This window comes from Aquila chrysaetos, chromosome 8 (genome assembly GCF_900496995.4).
Source record: "Aquila chrysaetos chrysaetos chromosome 8, bAquChr1.4, whole genome shotgun sequence".
Classification (NCBI taxonomy): Eukaryota; Metazoa; Chordata; class Aves; order Accipitriformes; family Accipitridae; genus Aquila; species Aquila chrysaetos.
The window spans coordinates 5,883,262-5,901,763 of record NC_044011.1 but is presented as its reverse complement, the minus strand read 5'-3'; the positions used below and the strand labels follow the sequence as shown (position 1 = coordinate 5,901,763).

Sequence of the window (18,502 nt, the reverse complement as noted above, 5' to 3'; positions counted from 1 at the left end):
CCGAGCCCTCCTGCCTACCTGGAGGGTGTTTTGGGCTCTGTCCCCTGCTTGGCTGTTTTCCCCCAGTTTGCTCACTCGTCCGTTAAACTCGGTCCTTCCCGCGGGTGCCTGGAGAGGGAGGATGGCACCATCCCTCCCTGCGGGCTTGGGAGCACGTCGAAATTTCTAAGGGCTATTTGTGCAAGCGATGCCTTGTCCTTTCTCCCCAGCCTCGGAGACTTGAACTCTCTCTGCTCAGTGGGGCAAGTGCTGAACTGAGGAGCCGCAACGCCCGAAGACACGGGGGGACTCGGCTCCTCGCTGCCTCCGGAGCTCGTCCAGCGCACCCCGCTCTGCTTGGACTCCTCAGGGTCATTCATCTCCGCCACCCCTCATGACACTGGGGCTGTGGGCATTGGGGGGATGATCCATCGGTGCTGCCGCACCTCAGGGCTCTCTGCTCAGCTGCTTTTCTCTGGAAGCATGGAAATATGGATACACATGCAAGTGACTGCCCTGCAACATGCCCCGGGGCTTCAGCCTCTCCAGCCAGCCCAGTGCCTCTTCCACCAGGCTCATCATCTTGTGCTGTGGGAACCTCTGAGGTAAAGGAAATGTTTTCTTTCATGGAAAACCTTTATTGCATCAAGATATCTTGGCAAACAAGCGCCTGGGCAGCCTGCTGCCTCCCGCTGTGACGTGAACCATGTCCATGAAGAGCTCTTGAGATGCTCCAGCCCTCCCAGCCAAAGGTTTCCAAAGCTGCACACCAAGGCCAAGACCCCATCTATGCACTCCTGCGCCTCCCTGTCCCTCTGTGCCCCTGCTGTGCCCCATGGTACACCATGGACCCCGAGGGCCTTTGCCCACCCCGGTCTGGACCTACGGGGCCTCAGTGGGGGACGAGGAGCCCAGTCATGTGTCCCCCCCCAGCAGCGCCATCACATCCCCCCTGCTCAGGGTCCCCTGTCACCTATGCAAGTACCTCTGCGTCCCCTCCTGTGTCCCCAGTGTCCTGGGCTGGGGGAGGCTGAGTGTGGGTGGGGGGGCTGTTTGGCGGGACCCTCCCCCTGTCCCCACGGCAGTTTTGCAGGCTCCTCCAATGAGCCCCACCCTGTCCCCCATGGGTGCAGCACCCATGGGTGCTTGGCACCTCCCCGGGGCAGTGCTGCGTTTGGGGGTGGGCTCAGCCCTTATCCCCCCCCCCCGACTTTCCTCCCCACACCCCCCCAAGGGGCCCCAGGAGGTGACAGGGACACGGGGACAGGCTCTGTTAAAATAAAACCTTTATTCGACTGGCTAGACATCGGGGTATAAATCTGTGACCGTCACTGGTGCTGGAGCAGGGGTTGGGAACGTGGCCCCCAGCCAAGCAGAGGCTCGACACTGTGGGCATGATGGGGCACATGGTGGCTGGGTCCCCTCGGGGACTGCACGGTGGCAGGGTCTCCTTGGGGACCTCATGGTGATGGCACTGTCCTTGCAGCCCAAAGTTGGGGCTGGGATTGAGTATGGCTGGGAGTGGTGACGTCTGGGGGTTGCTGTCACCCATCTCCCCCCCCCCCCCGAGCTGTGCTGGGCTTTTGATGGCCCAGCCACCCCGTCCTGGTTGTCACAGCATCTCTGTCCCCTCGGGGTCACAGCCAGGGAGGAGAGGAGCGGGGCATGCAGGCCAGCAGATGGGTTGGCACTATGGGACATGGAGGGGGTCCCCTACCTCCTTGGGTCCCCCAATCAGCCCTGCTGTCGCTGCGGCTGGGTGAGCGGTGTCCCCAGGCTGTCCCTGCACACGGAGCGGGGTGTCTCTGGCGCAGGATGGTGCCCACCCTATGGAGGAACATGTTGTCCCCCGCACAGGGACACGACGTCCCTCCCACTGGGACGACAGGGACCTCAAAGGCTCTTGCATCGAATGTGCACGAAGAGCGTGGCGGGGGACAGGGACGCCCCGTCCTTGGAGAGCAGATGGATGTGACGATACCCTGGGGACAGAGACGGGGGCTGAGTGGGTGGCGGGAGACCGTCCCCGTCCCTGGGGGGCAGCGGGGTGGGCACCCACCCACCTTCCCGCATGCTGGCCAAGGGCAGGGTGAACTGCCCCACGAAGTCGTTGCAGGAGGTGCTGTCGTAGTCCTCCACCACAAAGCGCACCAGGGCCAGCTCAGGCGCCCGCAGCTGGAAGCTCAGCGTCTCCTCCCAGCGTGGGTTGAAGCCTATGGCACCAGGACGGGGGGGGGGGTGGGCGCTGCCACCGCGGCCACCAGGGCCACCCACTGCCCTGGGCGTGGGGACCAGTGCGACCCTCCACTGCGCTCACCCCTGCCCCAGCTTAGCCGCCATCCTGCACTGGGGTCTGTGGGGAGTGGGGCAGACTGGGGGAATGGGGGTGATACTGGGGTCAGGCTGGGCTGTACTGGGGGAATGGGGGTCGCACTAGGACTGTGATGGGGTATACTGGGGAAGAGGTGTCATAGCGGGGCCATGATGGGGTATACTGGTGGAATGGGGTTCATACTGGGGCCAGGCTGGGCTATACTGGTGGAATGGGGGTCATAATGGGGCTGGACTGGGCTGGACTGGGGCTCATACTAGGACTGTGATGGCGTATACTGCGGGAATGGGAGTCATACTGGGGTCAGGCTGGGCTATACTGGGGGAATGGGGGTCACACTAGGACTGTGATGGGGTATACTGGGGGAATGGGGGTCACACTAGGACTGTGATGGGGTATACTGGGGGAATGGGGGTCATACTGGGGCCAGGCTGGGCTGTACTGGGCGAATGGGGGTCATACTAGAACTGTGATGGGGTATACTGGGGGAATGGGAGTCATACTGGGGCCAGGCTGGGCTGTACTTGGCGAATGGGGGTCATACTAGAACTGTGATGGGCTATAATGGGGGAATGTGGGTCCTACTGGGGCCAGGCTGGGCTATACTGCTGGAATGGGGGTCATACTGGGGTTGGGCTGAAGTATACTGGGGAGAATGGGGGTCATACTGGGCTTGTGCTAGATATACTAGAGGCAGGAGGGAGCAGCACTGGGGAGAACTGGGACATGCTGGGGCCCTGCCACTAGTGGTGATAAGGCTGTGCTGGGGATGGGGCACTGCAGGACTGGGGTGCACTGGGGGGACTGGGGTGTCCTGGGCACTGGCTCAACAGGGGTGGCAGCTGGGGTGCAGGGGCCAGCGGGTGCCCGGGGTGTTGGGTGCCCGAGGGCTCTGCCACCCCCCAGGATCAGGGTGCTCTGGGGTGCCCCCAGGATCAGGGTGCCCTGGGCTGACCCTGGGATCGGGGTGCTCCTGAGGACAAGGTGCCCTGGAGATCGGGGTGCCCTGGGGGTGTCCCCAAGGTTTGGGTGCCCTGGGGTGTCCCTGGGGACCGGTGGCCGGGCCGTGGTGGCCTGGCAGACGCTCACCGTTGTTGAGCTTGTGGTGGGTCTGCTGCTTGCTGCAGTCGGCCGGGACGCCGTGGATCTCCACCCGCACGAAGGGGTCCACGATGGAGCTCCCCTTCTCCCTGTTCAGCTTGGGCAGCTGCTGCGCCGTGATCACCTGGGGGGGGGGGCAGAGGGTGCTGGGGGCTGGTGGCACGGGGCACCGTGGGGTGGCAAGCCCCAGGAGAAGGGACGTGGGTGGCACATGGCTGGGGGTGGGGATGGGGTGGGGAGGAGGGAGGTGGTTGGTGCCACCCAGGAGAAGGGACATGGCTGATACCAGCTGGGCTTGGGGACAGGGCTAGTGTCACCCAGGAGAAGGGACATGGATGGCACTTGGTCAGGCATGGGGACGGGGTCAGTGTCACCCAGGAGTAGGGACATGGATGGTACCCAAAGAGATGTGAGGCCAGTGTCAGTGTCCCCAGGAGAAGAGAGGTTGGTGGCACCCGGGTGAGTGTGGGGTTGGTGTCACCCAGGAGAAGTTGTGCGAGTGGCACCTGGCTGGACATGGGGTTGGTGTCACCCAGAAGGGACATGGGTGGGACCTGGCTGGACATGGGGTTGGTGTCACCCAGAAGGGACATGGGTGGGACCTGGCTGGACATGGGGTTGGTGTCACCCAGAAGGGACATGGGTGGGACCTGGCTGGACATGGGGTTGGTGTCACCCAGAAGGGACATGGGTGGGACCTGGCTGGACATGGTGTTGACGTCACCCAGAAGGGGTGTGGGTGGCACCTGTTTGGCTGGGGAGTTGGTGTCACCTGGGAAAAGGGATGCAGGTGGCACCTGGCCAGGCATGGGAATGTCATGGGTGTCACCCACCGGGGCGCGGGGCCGGGAGGAGCAGGGTGCCCTCACCCTGACGTGCAGCGCCAGGCGGTGGGTCCCCTCTCCGGGGGGGCTGCGCAGGCAGGGGGGCTTCAGCACGTAGCCACAGCACCCGTTGCCCAGGAAGCGCCCAGCGTTCAGGTCCATCTCATAGCCTGGTGTCTGGAAGTTGAGGGCCACTGTGGGGACAGGAGGATGGGGTATCAGGGGGGGTGACAGCTCCGGGGAGGGGGGGGGGGGGGCCAGGTCATGAGGTGTCCCCTGGGGGCCATGGGGTCTCACCCAGCTGGCAGCCGGCGTTCCACATCTCCTGGGGGTTGTAGTTGGAGGAGTTCATCTTCAGCCCCAGCGGGTAGACGCGGCTGAGCTGCTGGGCATTGTACTGGACCAGCGCCGGGCCTGGGAGGGGGGGGGACGGCTGAGCGGGGCTGCTGCACCCATGGGTGCCACGTGCACCCCTGGGGCTGGCACGGGGTCCTGCCGGTGGGCACAGGTGTCCTGCCTGCACCCATGTGCCTGGGGACGTGGATGGAGCCTGCCTGGCTGGGAGGGTCTGGAGCCCGAAACGTGACCCAGACCCCGAAACTGGGCCCTGGGGATCAGACCCCAATCCTGGAGCTTGACCCTGGACCTTGACCTTGGACCCCTGACCCCAGACCTCACAACGTGGATGCTGACCCCAGACCTTGAATTTAGATCCCAGACCCTGACCCTGGACCTTGAGCCTGGATCCCAGACCCTGACTCCTGACCCTGGACCCCAGGCTCCGAGCCCAAACCCCAAACCCCAGACCCTGACCCCAGACCTCAGACCCTGGACCCCGATCCAGATCTTAATCCCAGCCCCAGCCCCCAGACCTGACCCTGGACCCAGATGTCACATCCCAAACCCAGACCCCACACCCTTATACCAGACCCTGATCCTGGACCTGTGACCCTCACCCTGGCGTCTGGCCCCAGACCCTGACACCAGCCCCCAGCCCCACCAGACCAGAGCAGCCCAGCTGGGGCCAGCGTGTCCCCAGCCATCCCCCATGGAGCCACCCTTCTGAGAGACCCCATCTGTCTCAGCCCCATCCTGCATCCCAGTGAGGTCAGGAGCATGCAACCACTTTGTCCCCATCTCCATCCCCGTCCTGTCACCCTCACCCGCCTCCTTGATGAGCTTCCGAGCCTTCCTCTCGCTGAAGGACGACATCTCGCAGGGCCGGGGGTGGCGCAGGGCATGGGCCAGGCCGGGGAAGGGGACAGCCTGGCAGTACACCACCACGGCCGACAGCTCTGGGGCCACCTGCGAGGCATCCTTGGCCTGCGGGAGCCACCCTGGTGTCAGGGCCACCCCAGCTCTGGTGGTCACCTGCCTGCCTGAGGGTCTACAGACCCCCCTACCCTGCTGGTGCTGAGCGCTGAGACCCCCAAGGCCATGGAGACCCCAAAGTAATGGAGAACCTGAGGCAATGGAGACCTCCAAAGTGATGGAGACCCCAAGCAGGTGGAGACCCTGAGGTGATGCAGACCCCAAGATGTTAGAGACCCCAAGATGATGGAGAACCTGAGGTGATGGACAACCCGAGGTGATGGACAACCCAAGGTGATGGGCATCTTTCCATCACCCAAGGTGATGGAAACCTCAAAGCAATGGAGACTCCAAGGTGATGGAGAATCCCGCCCACAAGGCAATGGAGACCCTGAGGTGATGGAGACCCCAGAAATGGAGCACCCAGCCCAACAGCGGAGGAGGGAGGCAAAGCTGAGATGTCCCCAAGCTCAGTCCCCTCTGCCAGCCAGTGAGAGCCACCCACCGTCCCCGTGGTACCCGACTCCTCAGCCCACCCAGCTCCATCACACGACCCACCTGCAGAGGTTTGATCTCCTGCAGCGACTGCAGCGACTGGAAGAGGAGAGAGCAGGGCTGTACTGGGGGATGCTGGCAGTGCTCACCTGCCCCAGGCCCCAGCACTGTTGGGACACAGTGGTCCCGTGGCACTGCCGGGTCCTCCAGGACCACCAGGATGCCATGGTGCCCCAGCACCATCATGATGCCATCATCCCCCAGCACCACCGGCATGCTGTGGTCCTCCAGGACCACCAGAACACCATGGTCCTCCAGCACCCCCGGGATGCTGTGATCCCCTGGCACCATAGCACTGGGAGAGCCCCTTACCCGCCGGCTGTTTCTCTCCTGCAGCTTCTCCTCCTCTTCCTCTTCCTCCTCCTCCTCTTCCTCCTCCTCAGGGTCCAGAAGGGAGGTGACACCCCGGTGCTCATGCCATGGCTCTGGCAGCTTCTTGCCCTTCACCAGGACTTTCCCCTTCAGCTGCTGCGGGAGGAAGGGCCAAGCTCAGGGCTCAGAGGGGACATGGGGACACTGTGGTGGGCAGGCGGGTGGCCTTACCTCCGGGGACGGCAGGTTGTGGGGGTCCTGCCCCTCCAGCGGCTGCGTCAGCAGCATGTCCCCCAGGATGGCCTTCATGTGCCGGGCCATGGTGGCCTGCTGCTCCAGCCCACAGTGGTTCTCCAGGGACAGGATGACTGGGTAGGGCGATTGCTGGGGATGGGGATAGGGATGGACAGTGCTCAGCACCCAGCACCCAGCACCCGTCCCAGGGCTGCCGGCACCTGGCTCACCTTGAAGGCATAGTCACGGATGCTCTCAATGACATCGCGGAAGAGGATTTTGGAGGTAAGCGTGTGGCCATGGTAGACGACAGGTTCCCCATCAGAGCCCTCCCAGCAGTCCAGCTCCACGCAGCGGCACCCCGCCATCAGTGCCCTGCCACCACACCATCACCGGATGAGTCCCTGCACCACCTCGGCACCCTCGAACCATGGGACCATCCGGGCATGGAGCATCTGACCAGGGGCACCCACCTGACATAGGCTTCGGTGCTGCTGGTGCCGCCGATCTGGTTGTGGGTCAGGTAGGTGTTGTGGGAGGAAGAGATGAAGTAGTGGCACAGGGGCTGGCTCATGTCCTGGTGCACCTTGGTGTGCTCCTGGTTGAGGATGTCACCAGCAGCCGAGAGGAGGTACATCATGAAGCCATCCAGCATCATCAGGTCCTGCTGCCTGGCTGAGGAACATAGTGGCGGGCTGTCGCAGAGGGCTGGCACGCCGCTGGCAGGGTGGCACCCTGGGGACTGTCCCCACCTGGATGTCCCCTGTCTCCCAGCAGTGCCATGTTCACCCCAGACCTGGCACTGCAGCACCCAGGGGACATGCAAGTTCCCTTGAGTGTCACGTCTCCATCCTGATGTCGCTCATCCTGCTAGTGCCACATTCACCCTGGACCTGGCATGGTGGCACCCATGAGGTGTGGAGGTTCCCTGTCCCCACCCTGACGTCCTCCATCCTCATAGTGCCATGTTCAACCCAGACCTGGCACTGTGGCACCCAGGGGATGTGGAGGTCCGCCGGCAGTGTCACATTCATGCTAGGGCTGGCACTGCATCACCCAGGAGACATGGAGGTCCACCTGCTGTCCATCTCCACCCTGATGTCCCCCATCCTGCTAGTGCCACATCTACCCTAGGGGTACTACTGTGATACCCAAGAGACATGGAGGTCCTTCATCCCCACCATGATGTCCCCCATCCTCATAGTGCCATGTTCACGCTAGACCTGCCATGGTGGGACCCAAAGGACATGGAGGTCCCCCAGCAGTGTCACATTCATGCTAGGGCTGGCACTGCATCACCCAGGAGACATGGAGGTCCACCTGCTGTCCATCCCCACCTTCACGTCCCCTGTCCCCTCAGTGCCACATCCACCACGGATCAGCAAGGCCACGTGTTGGACTGCTGCGACCCGGTGCCACCCCAGGGAAGGGACACAGGGACACTCACCCAAACCTTGGAGGACCCCATACCACCTTGGGGGGTGACACCGCCAAGCAAAGCCCCATCCCCACGCCATCCATGACCTCCCTTGGCTCCAGCAGTGCCCATCCCACCACCACCCATGAAGCGAGCTGACTGTCCTCAGCCCTACCCTTCTCGTTGAGCTCATAGGCGCGGATGACGGCACGGGCCTGGCGCAGGCTGGCGTCCTCGCCCTGATCCCGTAGGAAATCCCGCAGCTCCTCAGCCGACAGGACACGGTCCTCGCCCGAATAACGCCCGAAAAGCTCCTCCAGCTCCGGCCGCCGCAGCAGCCGTCGGCAAAACTCCTCCACCTCCCGGCCCTCCAGGCGCTCGTCACCCGAGTGGTCGCACTCCTGATGGGACCGCAGCCCAACCTCGGGGACCGTCCCCTGCTCGTGGGGAGGGGACATCCCCTGCCTCGTCCTGCCTGCCCCTTGGGGCTGGCAGCGTGTGTGATGAGTTTGGGGGGGGCATGAGGGCTCTGGGATGGGCTGTGCCTAGGGGGGGGGTGCAGGGGCATGTCCCCTCTGTCTCCCCCACCCTCTGACCCTCCAGTCTGGGATGGAGTAGAGCAGAGTGCCATGCCTCAGTTTCCCCAGGCAGAAAGGGACCTTGGGAGATGCCCATGGGAACAGCACCCCATGGGAGGAAAATGTCACACCTTGGGGATGCACAGAGCAGTGGCAGGGACAGCTCACCCCACCACATCATGAGCTCCTGCTCATGAGGGGACCCAACCGTTGGTGGTGGACCCAACCACTGGTGATGGTAGGTGGCTTTGGGTGTGACAAGTTTGACAGTTCTCTGCACTTGGGAAGGCAGAGGAGGAGCCAGCATTCCCTCCCGGTGACAGCAGTGGGGAACAGCAGGTGATGGAGCACAGGATGGGTACCTTGAAGAGCTTGTAGGCGTAGACATCATCCATGTAGATGTTGATCATCCTCAGCATGCTCTTTACCTCCCGGAAGGACATCTTGTTGTCCTTATTCCTGTCTGCTCGCTGCAGGACCCCATGGATCCAGCTATGCCAGGATAAGGAAACCACCTGGCGTCACAGCCATCCCCAACCTGTCCCCAAACCCCCATAGCTCTGACAAAGGATATTGGTCGAGCTTCTCCGGTTGACTCATGGCTTGCAGCCGCCCCATCAGCTTGGTGAGACCTTGCACCCAGTGGCGGGCATCCTCCTCGCCCCGCGCAGCCAGGTCGAGGTTCTTGCGCTTGCCCTTGAAGACGAGGGTGAAGCAGTGGCGCTCGGGGAAGGCGGCACCGTACTTGCGTAGACCCTCTGACTGGTGTCCCTCACGCACCCCCTCGATGTGCATCACCGAGACTGCAGGGACACGCGCGGTGATGGGGCCACCCCGGGGATGGAGGTGGTCCCTCGGCATTTTTCTCACCCATGAGCATCCTGCAAGACATCCTGACTGCTGATGGACAACCTACGTGTCCCCAGGGGCACCCCAGGGGACAGGGGCTCAGCTCCTATTGATGCTGCAGCTGGGCTTAAGCGACTAATCCCAGGCGAGACAGGAGCCACTGCCGCTGACCCCTGCGGGGATGGGGATGGGGATACCGGCGGTGCCAGCTCCGGGCATGCATCCCAGATGAGAGAGTGGAAGGAGACGGGTGATGCCGGGGAGCAGGGACAGAGTCTGGCTGGGATGGAGACGGGACCTTGTGGGGGTCCTGAGGGGGATGGGGAAGGGTGTGGGCTCTGGGGGCTCAGGGTGGGGTGCACTGGGAGGCACTGGATGCACTGGGATGTAATGGGATGCACTGGGTGCAGTGGGAAGCACTGGAAGGCACTGGGTGCAGTGGGTTGGGATCCGGGTCCTGGGTGGGGGTCCGTATTCTGGACTGGGGTCCACATCTCGGGTCAGGGTCTGGGTCCCAGGCTGGAGGTGCAGGTCCTGGATTGGGGTCTGCATCCTGGGTGGGGGTCTGGGTGCTGGGTTGGTGTCTGGGTCCTGGATGAGGGTCTGGGTCCCAGAGTGGGGTCTGGGTTCTGGCTGGGGGTCTGGGACCTGAGTGGGGTTCAGGTCCCAGGTGGGGGTCTGGGTGGGGGTCTGGCTCCTGGATTGGGGTCTGGGTCCCAGGGTGGGTGTCTGGGTTGCACATGGGGGTCTGGGTCCTGGGCTGGGGGCTGAGTCCTGGGTTGAGGTCTGGGTGCCAGATGGAGGTTTGGGTCCTAGGTGGGGGGTCTGGCTCCCTGGCTGGGGGCTGAGTGCCCAGTTGGGGTCTGGGTCCCGGGTGGGGGTCCGGGTTCTGGGTGGGGGCTGGGGTCCCAGGTTGCAGGCTAGGTCCTGGGTTGGGATGTGGGTCCTGGGGTGGGCTCTGGATCCCGGGTGGGGGTCTATGTCCCGGGTGGGGGTGTGGGTCCGAGCTCATGCCCAGGTCCCCACAGGCAGGTTTGAGGCACTGCCCAGGTCCCAACCCCTCCCGACAGCTCGAGGCTGTGCAGGATGTGGTCCAGGGTCCCCGAGCCCCTGGGGGACGGTCCCCAGCACCGGCACTCACAGCTCTGCTGGGAGCGAGCGCGTCCGAAGCGCCCCTCGAAGCAGACAGTCACCCCGTCCTCCTGCAGGCAGAAGAGCCGCTCCCTGGGGCCCCCCCGGGACTTGATCTTCCGGAGCAGGGACCCCCGCAGCATCCGCTGGATGTCCTCGTCCTCCGTCAGGCCTGCAGGGAACCAGCCCGTGGGCACCCTGTGGCAGCTACTGGGTGGTACTGGGGGGCACCGGCTGGTACTGGAGGTTCTGAGGGCGTACTGGGCGTACCGGGTGGGAGTGAGGGGAGCTTGGTGCACACGTGTATGCACATCTGCATGTGTACACCCCTGCACATCCCATGGGATGGGATGGGATGGCATGGGATGGAATGGCATGGGACTGACAGGACATCATGGGACAGATGGGACAGGGCAGACATGATGGGATGGGATGGGATGGGATGGGACAGAATGGCACAGCATGGCATGGGACAGGATGGAGGGATGGGACAGGACAGGATGGGATGGACAGGAGGGGACAATGGGATGGGATGAGATGGGACTTATATGACACTATGTGACAGTACAGACAGGGCATGGCGGGACAAGATGGGACAGGTAGGATGGGACAGGACAGGGTGGTACAGACAGGACAGGATGGGACAGGGTGGGCGGAACAAACATGACGGGATGGGATGGGATGGGATACCACAGGATAGGACAGGATGGGAGAGGGTAGACAGGGCAAGATGGGACATGATGGGACAGATGGGATGGGATGGGATGGGATGGGATGGGATGGGATGGGATGGGATGGGATGAGACAGAGCAGACAGGACAGGACAGGCTGGGATGGGATGGGACAGAGTGGGCGGAACAAACATGACAGGATGGGACAGGATGAGATGGCACTGGATGGGATATCACAGGACAGGACAGGACAGGACGGGAGAGGGCAGACAGGGCAGGATGGGACATGATGGGACAGACGGGATGGGACAGGACAGATGCAATGGGATGGGATGGGATGGGATGGGATGGAACAGACAGGATGGGACAGGGCAGACAGGACAGGATGGGATGGGATGGGATGGGATGGGATGGGATGGGATGGGATGGGACAGGGTGGGACATGATGGGACAGACGGGATGGGACAGGACAGATGCCATGGGATGGGATGGGATGGGATGGGATGGGATGGGATGGGATGGGATGGAACAGACAGGATGGGACAGGGCAGACAGGACAGGACAGGATGGGATGGGATGGGATGGGATGGGATGGGATGGGATGGGATGGGATGGGATGGGACAGGGTGGGACATGATGGGACAGACGGGATGGGACAGGACAGATGCCATGGGATGGGATGGGACGGGACGGGACGGGATGGGATGGGATGGGATGGAATAGACAGGGTGGGGCGGGATGGGACAAGGCAGACAGGAGAGGACAGACAGGACACTGCCATCGGGCCACTGTGGGGCACCATGTGGCCGGCCGGGGGGGGACAGCGCACAGCAGCGCAGTGGCAGAGCCCTGCTCACACGGCAGAGCCCAGCTGCTAAATCCCACAAAGCCACCCAAATCCCGTGTGGGGAGTGCCAGGACAGTGCCGGCAGCAGAGGTCAGGCTGGGAATGATGACGGGGTGGCCTCGGGGGACCCGCGGGCCCACGCCCGGGCTCACGGCAGGGCCAGAACTTTTCCGTCTATTCTCCAAAGAGCAGTTATTTCCTCCCTTTTTTGTTTTGGCAACCACTCCTAAAGAACAGCCCCAGCACCCATGTCCCTGCTCCGGCCGAGACACTGCTCCTGGGCTGGGAAACAGCAGGTTTGGGGCCGAGCAGGGACATCCCGAGCTGGCCACGGTCTTGGGGATGTGGCCACCAGCTGCCACCACCACCTGCATGGTCACATCCTGCCCACAGTGCAGGATTGAGGGCAACTTCAGAGGGCAGGTACAGACACATGGATGCATGGATACACAAGCATGTGGATGTACAGATGTATGGACTCATGGATACAGGCACATGGGTACACAGATGGATGGACACACGGATTGTCAGGCACATGGGGTCACAGGTGCACAAGTGTATGGATGCATGGACACATGGATGCACGGACACATGGATGCATGGACACATGGGTGCACGGACATATGGATGCACTGATACGTGGACACATGGATGCGTGGATACAGAGATGCGGGGATGTACGGGTACATGGATATACAGATGCAGGGATGTATGGATACATGGATGCACTGATGCAAGGACACACGGACACATGGATGCACAAGTACATGGATGCACAGATGCATGGACACATGGATACGGGCACATGGGCATACAGACAGACATACAGGTGCTCGGACACATGGGCACATGGGGTCACAGGTGCACAAGTGTATGAACGCACGGACACAGGGATACACTGATACACGGACACAGGGATACACTGATACACGGACACATGGATGCATGGATACACAGATGCGGGGACATATGGATATATGGATGCACGGATGCATTGATGCAAGGACACGTGGACACATGGGCACATGGATGCACAAGTATATGGATGAACGGACACATACGGGTGCATGGACATATGGATGCACCAACATACAGGCACATGGAATGCATGGGCATATGGATGCACCGATGCACGGACACATGGATATGTAGATGCAGGGATGTATGGATACATGGATGCATGGACACAGAGATGCAGGGACAGATTGATGCATGGATGCACTGATGCAAGGACACACAGACAAATGGACACACGGATACATGGATGCACAGGCATATGGGTGCACAGACCCATGGATGCATGGACACAGGGACAAACAGACACACGGACACAGGGACACACAGACCTGCAGCAGACACACGGCCACACCAAGCCGTGCAACTCCGGGTACACGGCCACACGCCCAAAGGCACGCGCGGGCCAGCACAGCAGTGGGAGCAAAGCCCTCCCTCCGTGGCACAGGGCCAGCCCCTGCCCTGCCCTGCCCACTGCTCCCACGCAGGATCGGGCCTGGCCGCCCCGGCAGGCTCACCCTGACCTTCCCGGGCACCCGCTTCTCCTGCCCGCGCCTCACGGGCAGCTCTGCCCCGAGCTGCTGTGGGGTCAGCAGGGCCCCGAGCCGACAGCGCTGCGGGCAGCACCCTTGTGTGGGGAAACCCAGGCAGGGTTATTAGGTGAGGGTCCCAGCGAGCTGGAGCTGAGCCTTGGGGACAATAAATCCCCCAAGCAGGTGGGCTCCTGTCACCCGTCATGTGGCCGAACCCCGACCCTGCTGCCCCCCAACATCTGGGGCAATACATAGCTATTTTGGGGCTACCTTGGGGACCCCTCCCAGCCACGGGCACCCTTCCCTGCTGTGGGGGACCCCATGCGCCTCGGGGACACTCCCTGCCACGGGGACCCTCCTGGCCGTGGGGACCCATCCCTGCCATGGGGACAATTTCCTGCACGGGGACCATGGCTATCTTGGGGACCCCTCCCTGCCATGGGGGACCCCATCCCTGCCATGGGGGTCGACATCCACCTCGGGGGACACTCCCAGCCCCGGAGATCCCTCCCGGGACCCCCTCTGGCACGGCCCCCCCGGAGTTTCTGCCCGGTCCCCCCCTGCCCGCCCCGTCGGGTCCCCCGTGTCCCCCCGTCCTCCCTCTCCCCCCCGGCGGGACCGGCCCCGGGACTCACCCATTTTCTTCAAGGCTCTGCCGGGCCGGCGGGGGCCACCGGAGCCGTCCGACGGGGAGCGGGGCTGCTCGGCGGCGGGACGAGCCTTCCTGCCGCAGATCATTGTGCGGGGCCGGTGCCCCGGTACCCCCCGGTACCCCCCGGTTCCCCCGGTGCTCCCGGTGCTCCCGGTCCCGACGGTGCCCCCGGCCGGTGCAGCCGGGCTGGGCGGCGGCGGCGAACGGAGCTGGGGCTGGCCTGGGGCTGGGCGGCCCCGCCGGGACCGGGGCCGGGCGTCGGGAAGTACCGGGAGGAGCCACGTTTCAGCCCGGACGGTGTTAACTGTTTATGCCCTCCTGGGCCGAGCGGTGGCTGCCGGTGACGGTCTGCACCGGGACGGGTCTGCAGCGGGATGAGTGTGCACCGGGAAACCGGTCTGCACCGGGAGTGGGTAGGCACCGGGGGGTCTGACTTGCACCGGGATGAGTGTGCACCGGGAAACCAGTCTGCACCGGGGATGCGTTTGCATCGGGGATGCGATCTGCACCGGGAACGGGCCGGGGTCCCGGTGTGCAACCGGGGAGTTGTTCTGCACGGGGGAACGGCACGGGGGGGTCCCGCTCTGCACCGGCTATAACTCGAAGGGCCGGTCCGCCCTGGAACGGACCGGGGGTCCCCACCTCCCCCGCGGAGGTCCGTCTGCACCGGGGACTGGCCCAGGGGACACCCCGGTCACCGCTGGGAGACCTGGTCTGCCCGGGGGGCACAGCTGCCTGCTGCTGGTGCCGCCCCGGTACCACCGGTGGGCACCCAGGGGACCCTCTCCACCAGCCTGGGGACAGCAAGGACCCATGGGACCCCCTCTGCCATCACACCTGGGGACAGCAGGGACCCATGGGACCCCCTCTGCCATCACACCTGGGCACCCAGTCCTGCTATGCCCTCTACATCCCTGTCTTGGGGACATGGTGGCACTGGGGCAGAGGGGCCTCAACCAGCTGCCAGGACCCCCAGATGACCGTCCCAACTGGTGGGACAGCACCAGGATCCAGGGACTGGCAGCAACATGAGTCAGGCAGAGAGGACGGTGATATCTCCAGTTATTCCCCCACATCCCACGTGTGTGTGGGCCTGTGCACGTCTGTGTGTGTGTGCATCCCTGTGCACAAATGCACATGTGCATGCAGATGTGTGCATCTGTACGTGTGTGCGCAGCTGTGTACACGTGTATGCATATGTCTCTGTGTGCACAGGCACACATGCATACATGTGTGCAGGTACACACACCTCTGTGCGTGTGTGTGCAACCGTGTACACACATATGCCTGTGTGTGTATGCAGGCACACGTGCATGCAGCCATGTAGACATGTATGCATGCATGTAGGTGTGTGCAGACACACACGAGTGCATGCAGGCATGTGTGCAGCCGTGTACACATGTGTGGCTGCACAGCTGCACGCACACACATCTGTGCAGCCATACATCCACCTGTGCAGCTGTACCTGCACACATGCCAGTGTGAGAATGTGCATGATTTTACCCTGAATCCCTGCATTTTCATACATCCCCACCTTTCCCACAGCCACTGCTTGCTGACGGCAGGTGGGGCAGGGAAGAATGCATGGCTGCAGGAGAAGACCCCCTGTCCCCAACCCCGGGGTCCCCAACCTTGCAGCCCAGCCAGGGTGATGCATGACGGAGCAGGGGCAGAGCTGTGCTTTGATTTCAAGCCCATAGCATGGCATGGGGCCACGGGCTTGCGACAAGCGGTTACTTTCCACAGCCTGGCATGGCTTCTTGCAAAAATCCGCAGTGCCCGGCCGGCTGGGGAGGGCACCCCAGGCCTGGCTGGGCTGAGGGGACCAGGACCTGCAGCACAGGGAGAGGAAACTGCAACTGCAGGTGGTGACTTTCGCCAGGGTCGGGGTGGCAGCAGCGCTGCCAATGGCTGCCAGACCCTAGGTGGGACAGTTGGGCACCCAGGGGTGACAGCAGAGCAGCCTGGGGCAATGTCTGGCCACCTGGGGCAACATCTGGGCACCCTGGGTGATATCTGAGTATGCTGGAGCAACATCTGTACATGCAGGGCAACATCATGGCATCCGTGACAACAACTGGGCACCCTGAGTGATATGTGAGTATCCTGGGATAAAATCTGGGCACCCTGGGGTGACATCTGAGCATCCTGGGTGATATCTGAGTATGCTGAAGCAACATCTGGACACACGGGGCAACATCTCATCACCCTGTGTGATCTCCGGCTATCATGGAGCAACATCTGTACATGCAGGGCAACATATGGGCACCCTGGGGCAACATCTGGACATCCTGGGTGATATATGACTATTCTGGGGCAACATCTGGATGCTGAGAGCAACATCTGGGCATCCCTGGGACAATCTCCGGTTATCCCAGAGCAACATCTGTACATGCAGGGCAACATCCAAGCAGCCTGGGGAGGTATTTGGGTGCTGCAGTTCAAGACCTGTGCAATGCATGCAACATCTGGACAGCTGGGGCTACATCTGGGCAGCCCCTTGGCTGTGTTTGGGGGGGGTACAGCCATCTCTGAATCCTTTGGGGACGTGGGGCACAAGGACTTTTCCCAGGGACAGCCCAGCTCAGGGCAATGCCCCCTCCTGTTTGGGTCGAGGCTTTTACCACCCCAGGAACTGCAAAATATACTGAATTTATTTATGCAAAATGTATCTTGCTTTGCCAAAAACCCTTAGGGAAAGCAGCTGCAGCCACCCCAAAAATGCACTTGCAACTCCCTAACTGGGCTCTGCTCTGAGTCCTCTTCCACCCATGGGAATTGCATTGCCAGGAATTCAACAATGCATTGACCCGGTGAAACAACCAGGATAAACACCTCTCGTTGCAAAATCCACAGCAAAAATAAATCCCGGTTGCGATTCCCCCTCTCCCGCGGCGTTGCTATTTTCTACCGCCCGCAAGCGATTTGGAAGGAGCCCCATGGAAAGCAGCAACTTGCATTCCCGGCCGCTTATAGCACAGCACGTGTCCCCGTGAATCACCGCTCGGGATTTGGGGTTGGTTTTTGCAGTGAGTCAGAGCCAGCAAGGCCCCGCCGCGCCGTCCCCGAGCAGAAATCCTGAGTCAGAGCTTGGAAATGGCAGGAGGTTTAAAAAGCTTTGCTGCTTTTGTTGCTGGATCTTGAATTTATAGAGGAAATGGTTCCCCAGGAGACGCAGGATGGAAATTAGGGGGGCTTGGGGGGGAGGGGTGTGTCCCCCCTTGGATTTGGGATTTGGAGGTGGGATTAAGTGAAATTCCCCAAAATGTAGGAAAGCTGGAGCATGGGGCGATGATGAAGCATGGCACGGGGCTGCCGAAAACTGCTTTGCATCCCTCTCCCAGCACCCAGCCCTGGGCAAGGACCAGATCCAGGCGGTCCCCAGGGCACCTTGTACCTCCAGGTCACCCATGTCCCCACAGCACCCTGCCTTCGGGGAAAGTCCTGGGAGCAGAGGGTGAAGGAGCTTCAGTTCGGGGCCTTGGGGACCCCAAATTCTGCCCCTTCCTTACTATCATAATTAATAAAGTTTTAATACTTAACAGTAATCAGTTGCTCTGCTAGACCCAGCTATCCCCTGCCGCATGCAATGGGACTGTGCCCCTGTCCAGTGCCCCGGTGACATTGTCCCAGTGCAATGTCCCAGTGCCCTAGTGCAATGTTCCAGTTCCCCGGTGCATTTCCCTGGGACCCTCGGTACGTGGCCCCAGCACATTGTCGCTATGCCTGGTGCATTGTCCTAGTGCATTGTCCTGATGTCACACTGTATGGCCCCAGTGTCCCCATGCGTGGCCCCAGTATCCTGGATGATTGTCCCAGTGCCCCAGAGCGTTGCCCTGCCCTGTTGCCCCAGGGCACAGCCCTGCTGCCCCACTGCATTGCTGCACTGTCTAGGGCACTGCCTGACTGCGTTGTCCTGCTGCGCTGTCCTGGGCCAGTGCAATGTCCCCAGTGCTGTCCCAGTGCACTGTCCCTGTGTATTGCCCCGTGGCCTGGTGCGATGTGTCGGAGCACTGGGGCACTGTCTTGGTGCATTGCACCAGAGCACTGTCCTGTTGCACTGTTCATTGCACTATCCCGGTGCACTATATCTGTGCACTGTCCTGGTGCACTGGAGCACTGTCCCATTGCACTGCCTCGGAGCATGGCCCGGCACAGTGGT

General features: G+C 62.2%; 1 protein-coding gene across 2 annotated transcripts; it reads right to left on the bottom strand.

Moving 5' to 3' along the window:
• Positions 1–1,248: 1,248 nt before the first annotated feature.
• Positions 1,249–14,546, bottom strand: PLCD3 (phospholipase C delta 3). 2 transcript variants are annotated; one of them, XM_030022034.1, is made up of 16 exons: positions 14,324–14,546; positions 10,634–10,795; positions 9,218–9,446; positions 9,006–9,135; positions 8,241–8,466; positions 7,122–7,323; positions 6,879–7,023; positions 6,646–6,798; positions 6,415–6,570; positions 6,106–6,141; positions 5,400–5,559; positions 4,534–4,650; positions 4,282–4,430; positions 3,401–3,536; positions 2,043–2,192; positions 1,249–1,961 (listed from the first exon to the last, which is right to left on the bottom strand). In XM_030022034.1, exons 1-16 carry the CDS (start codon positions 14,424–14,426, stop codon positions 1,873–1,875), a joined length of 2,343 nt encoding a protein of 780 aa, XP_029877894.1. In that variant the 5' UTR covers positions 14,427–14,546; the 3' UTR covers positions 1,249–1,872. The 2 variants fall into 2 exon arrangements, with proteins under 2 accessions (XP_029877894.1, XP_029877893.1); XM_030022033.1 differs by lacking the exon at positions 1,249–1,961 and having other exon boundaries at positions 2,076–3,536.
• Between the last annotated feature and the right edge of the window lie 3,956 nt (positions 14,547–18,502).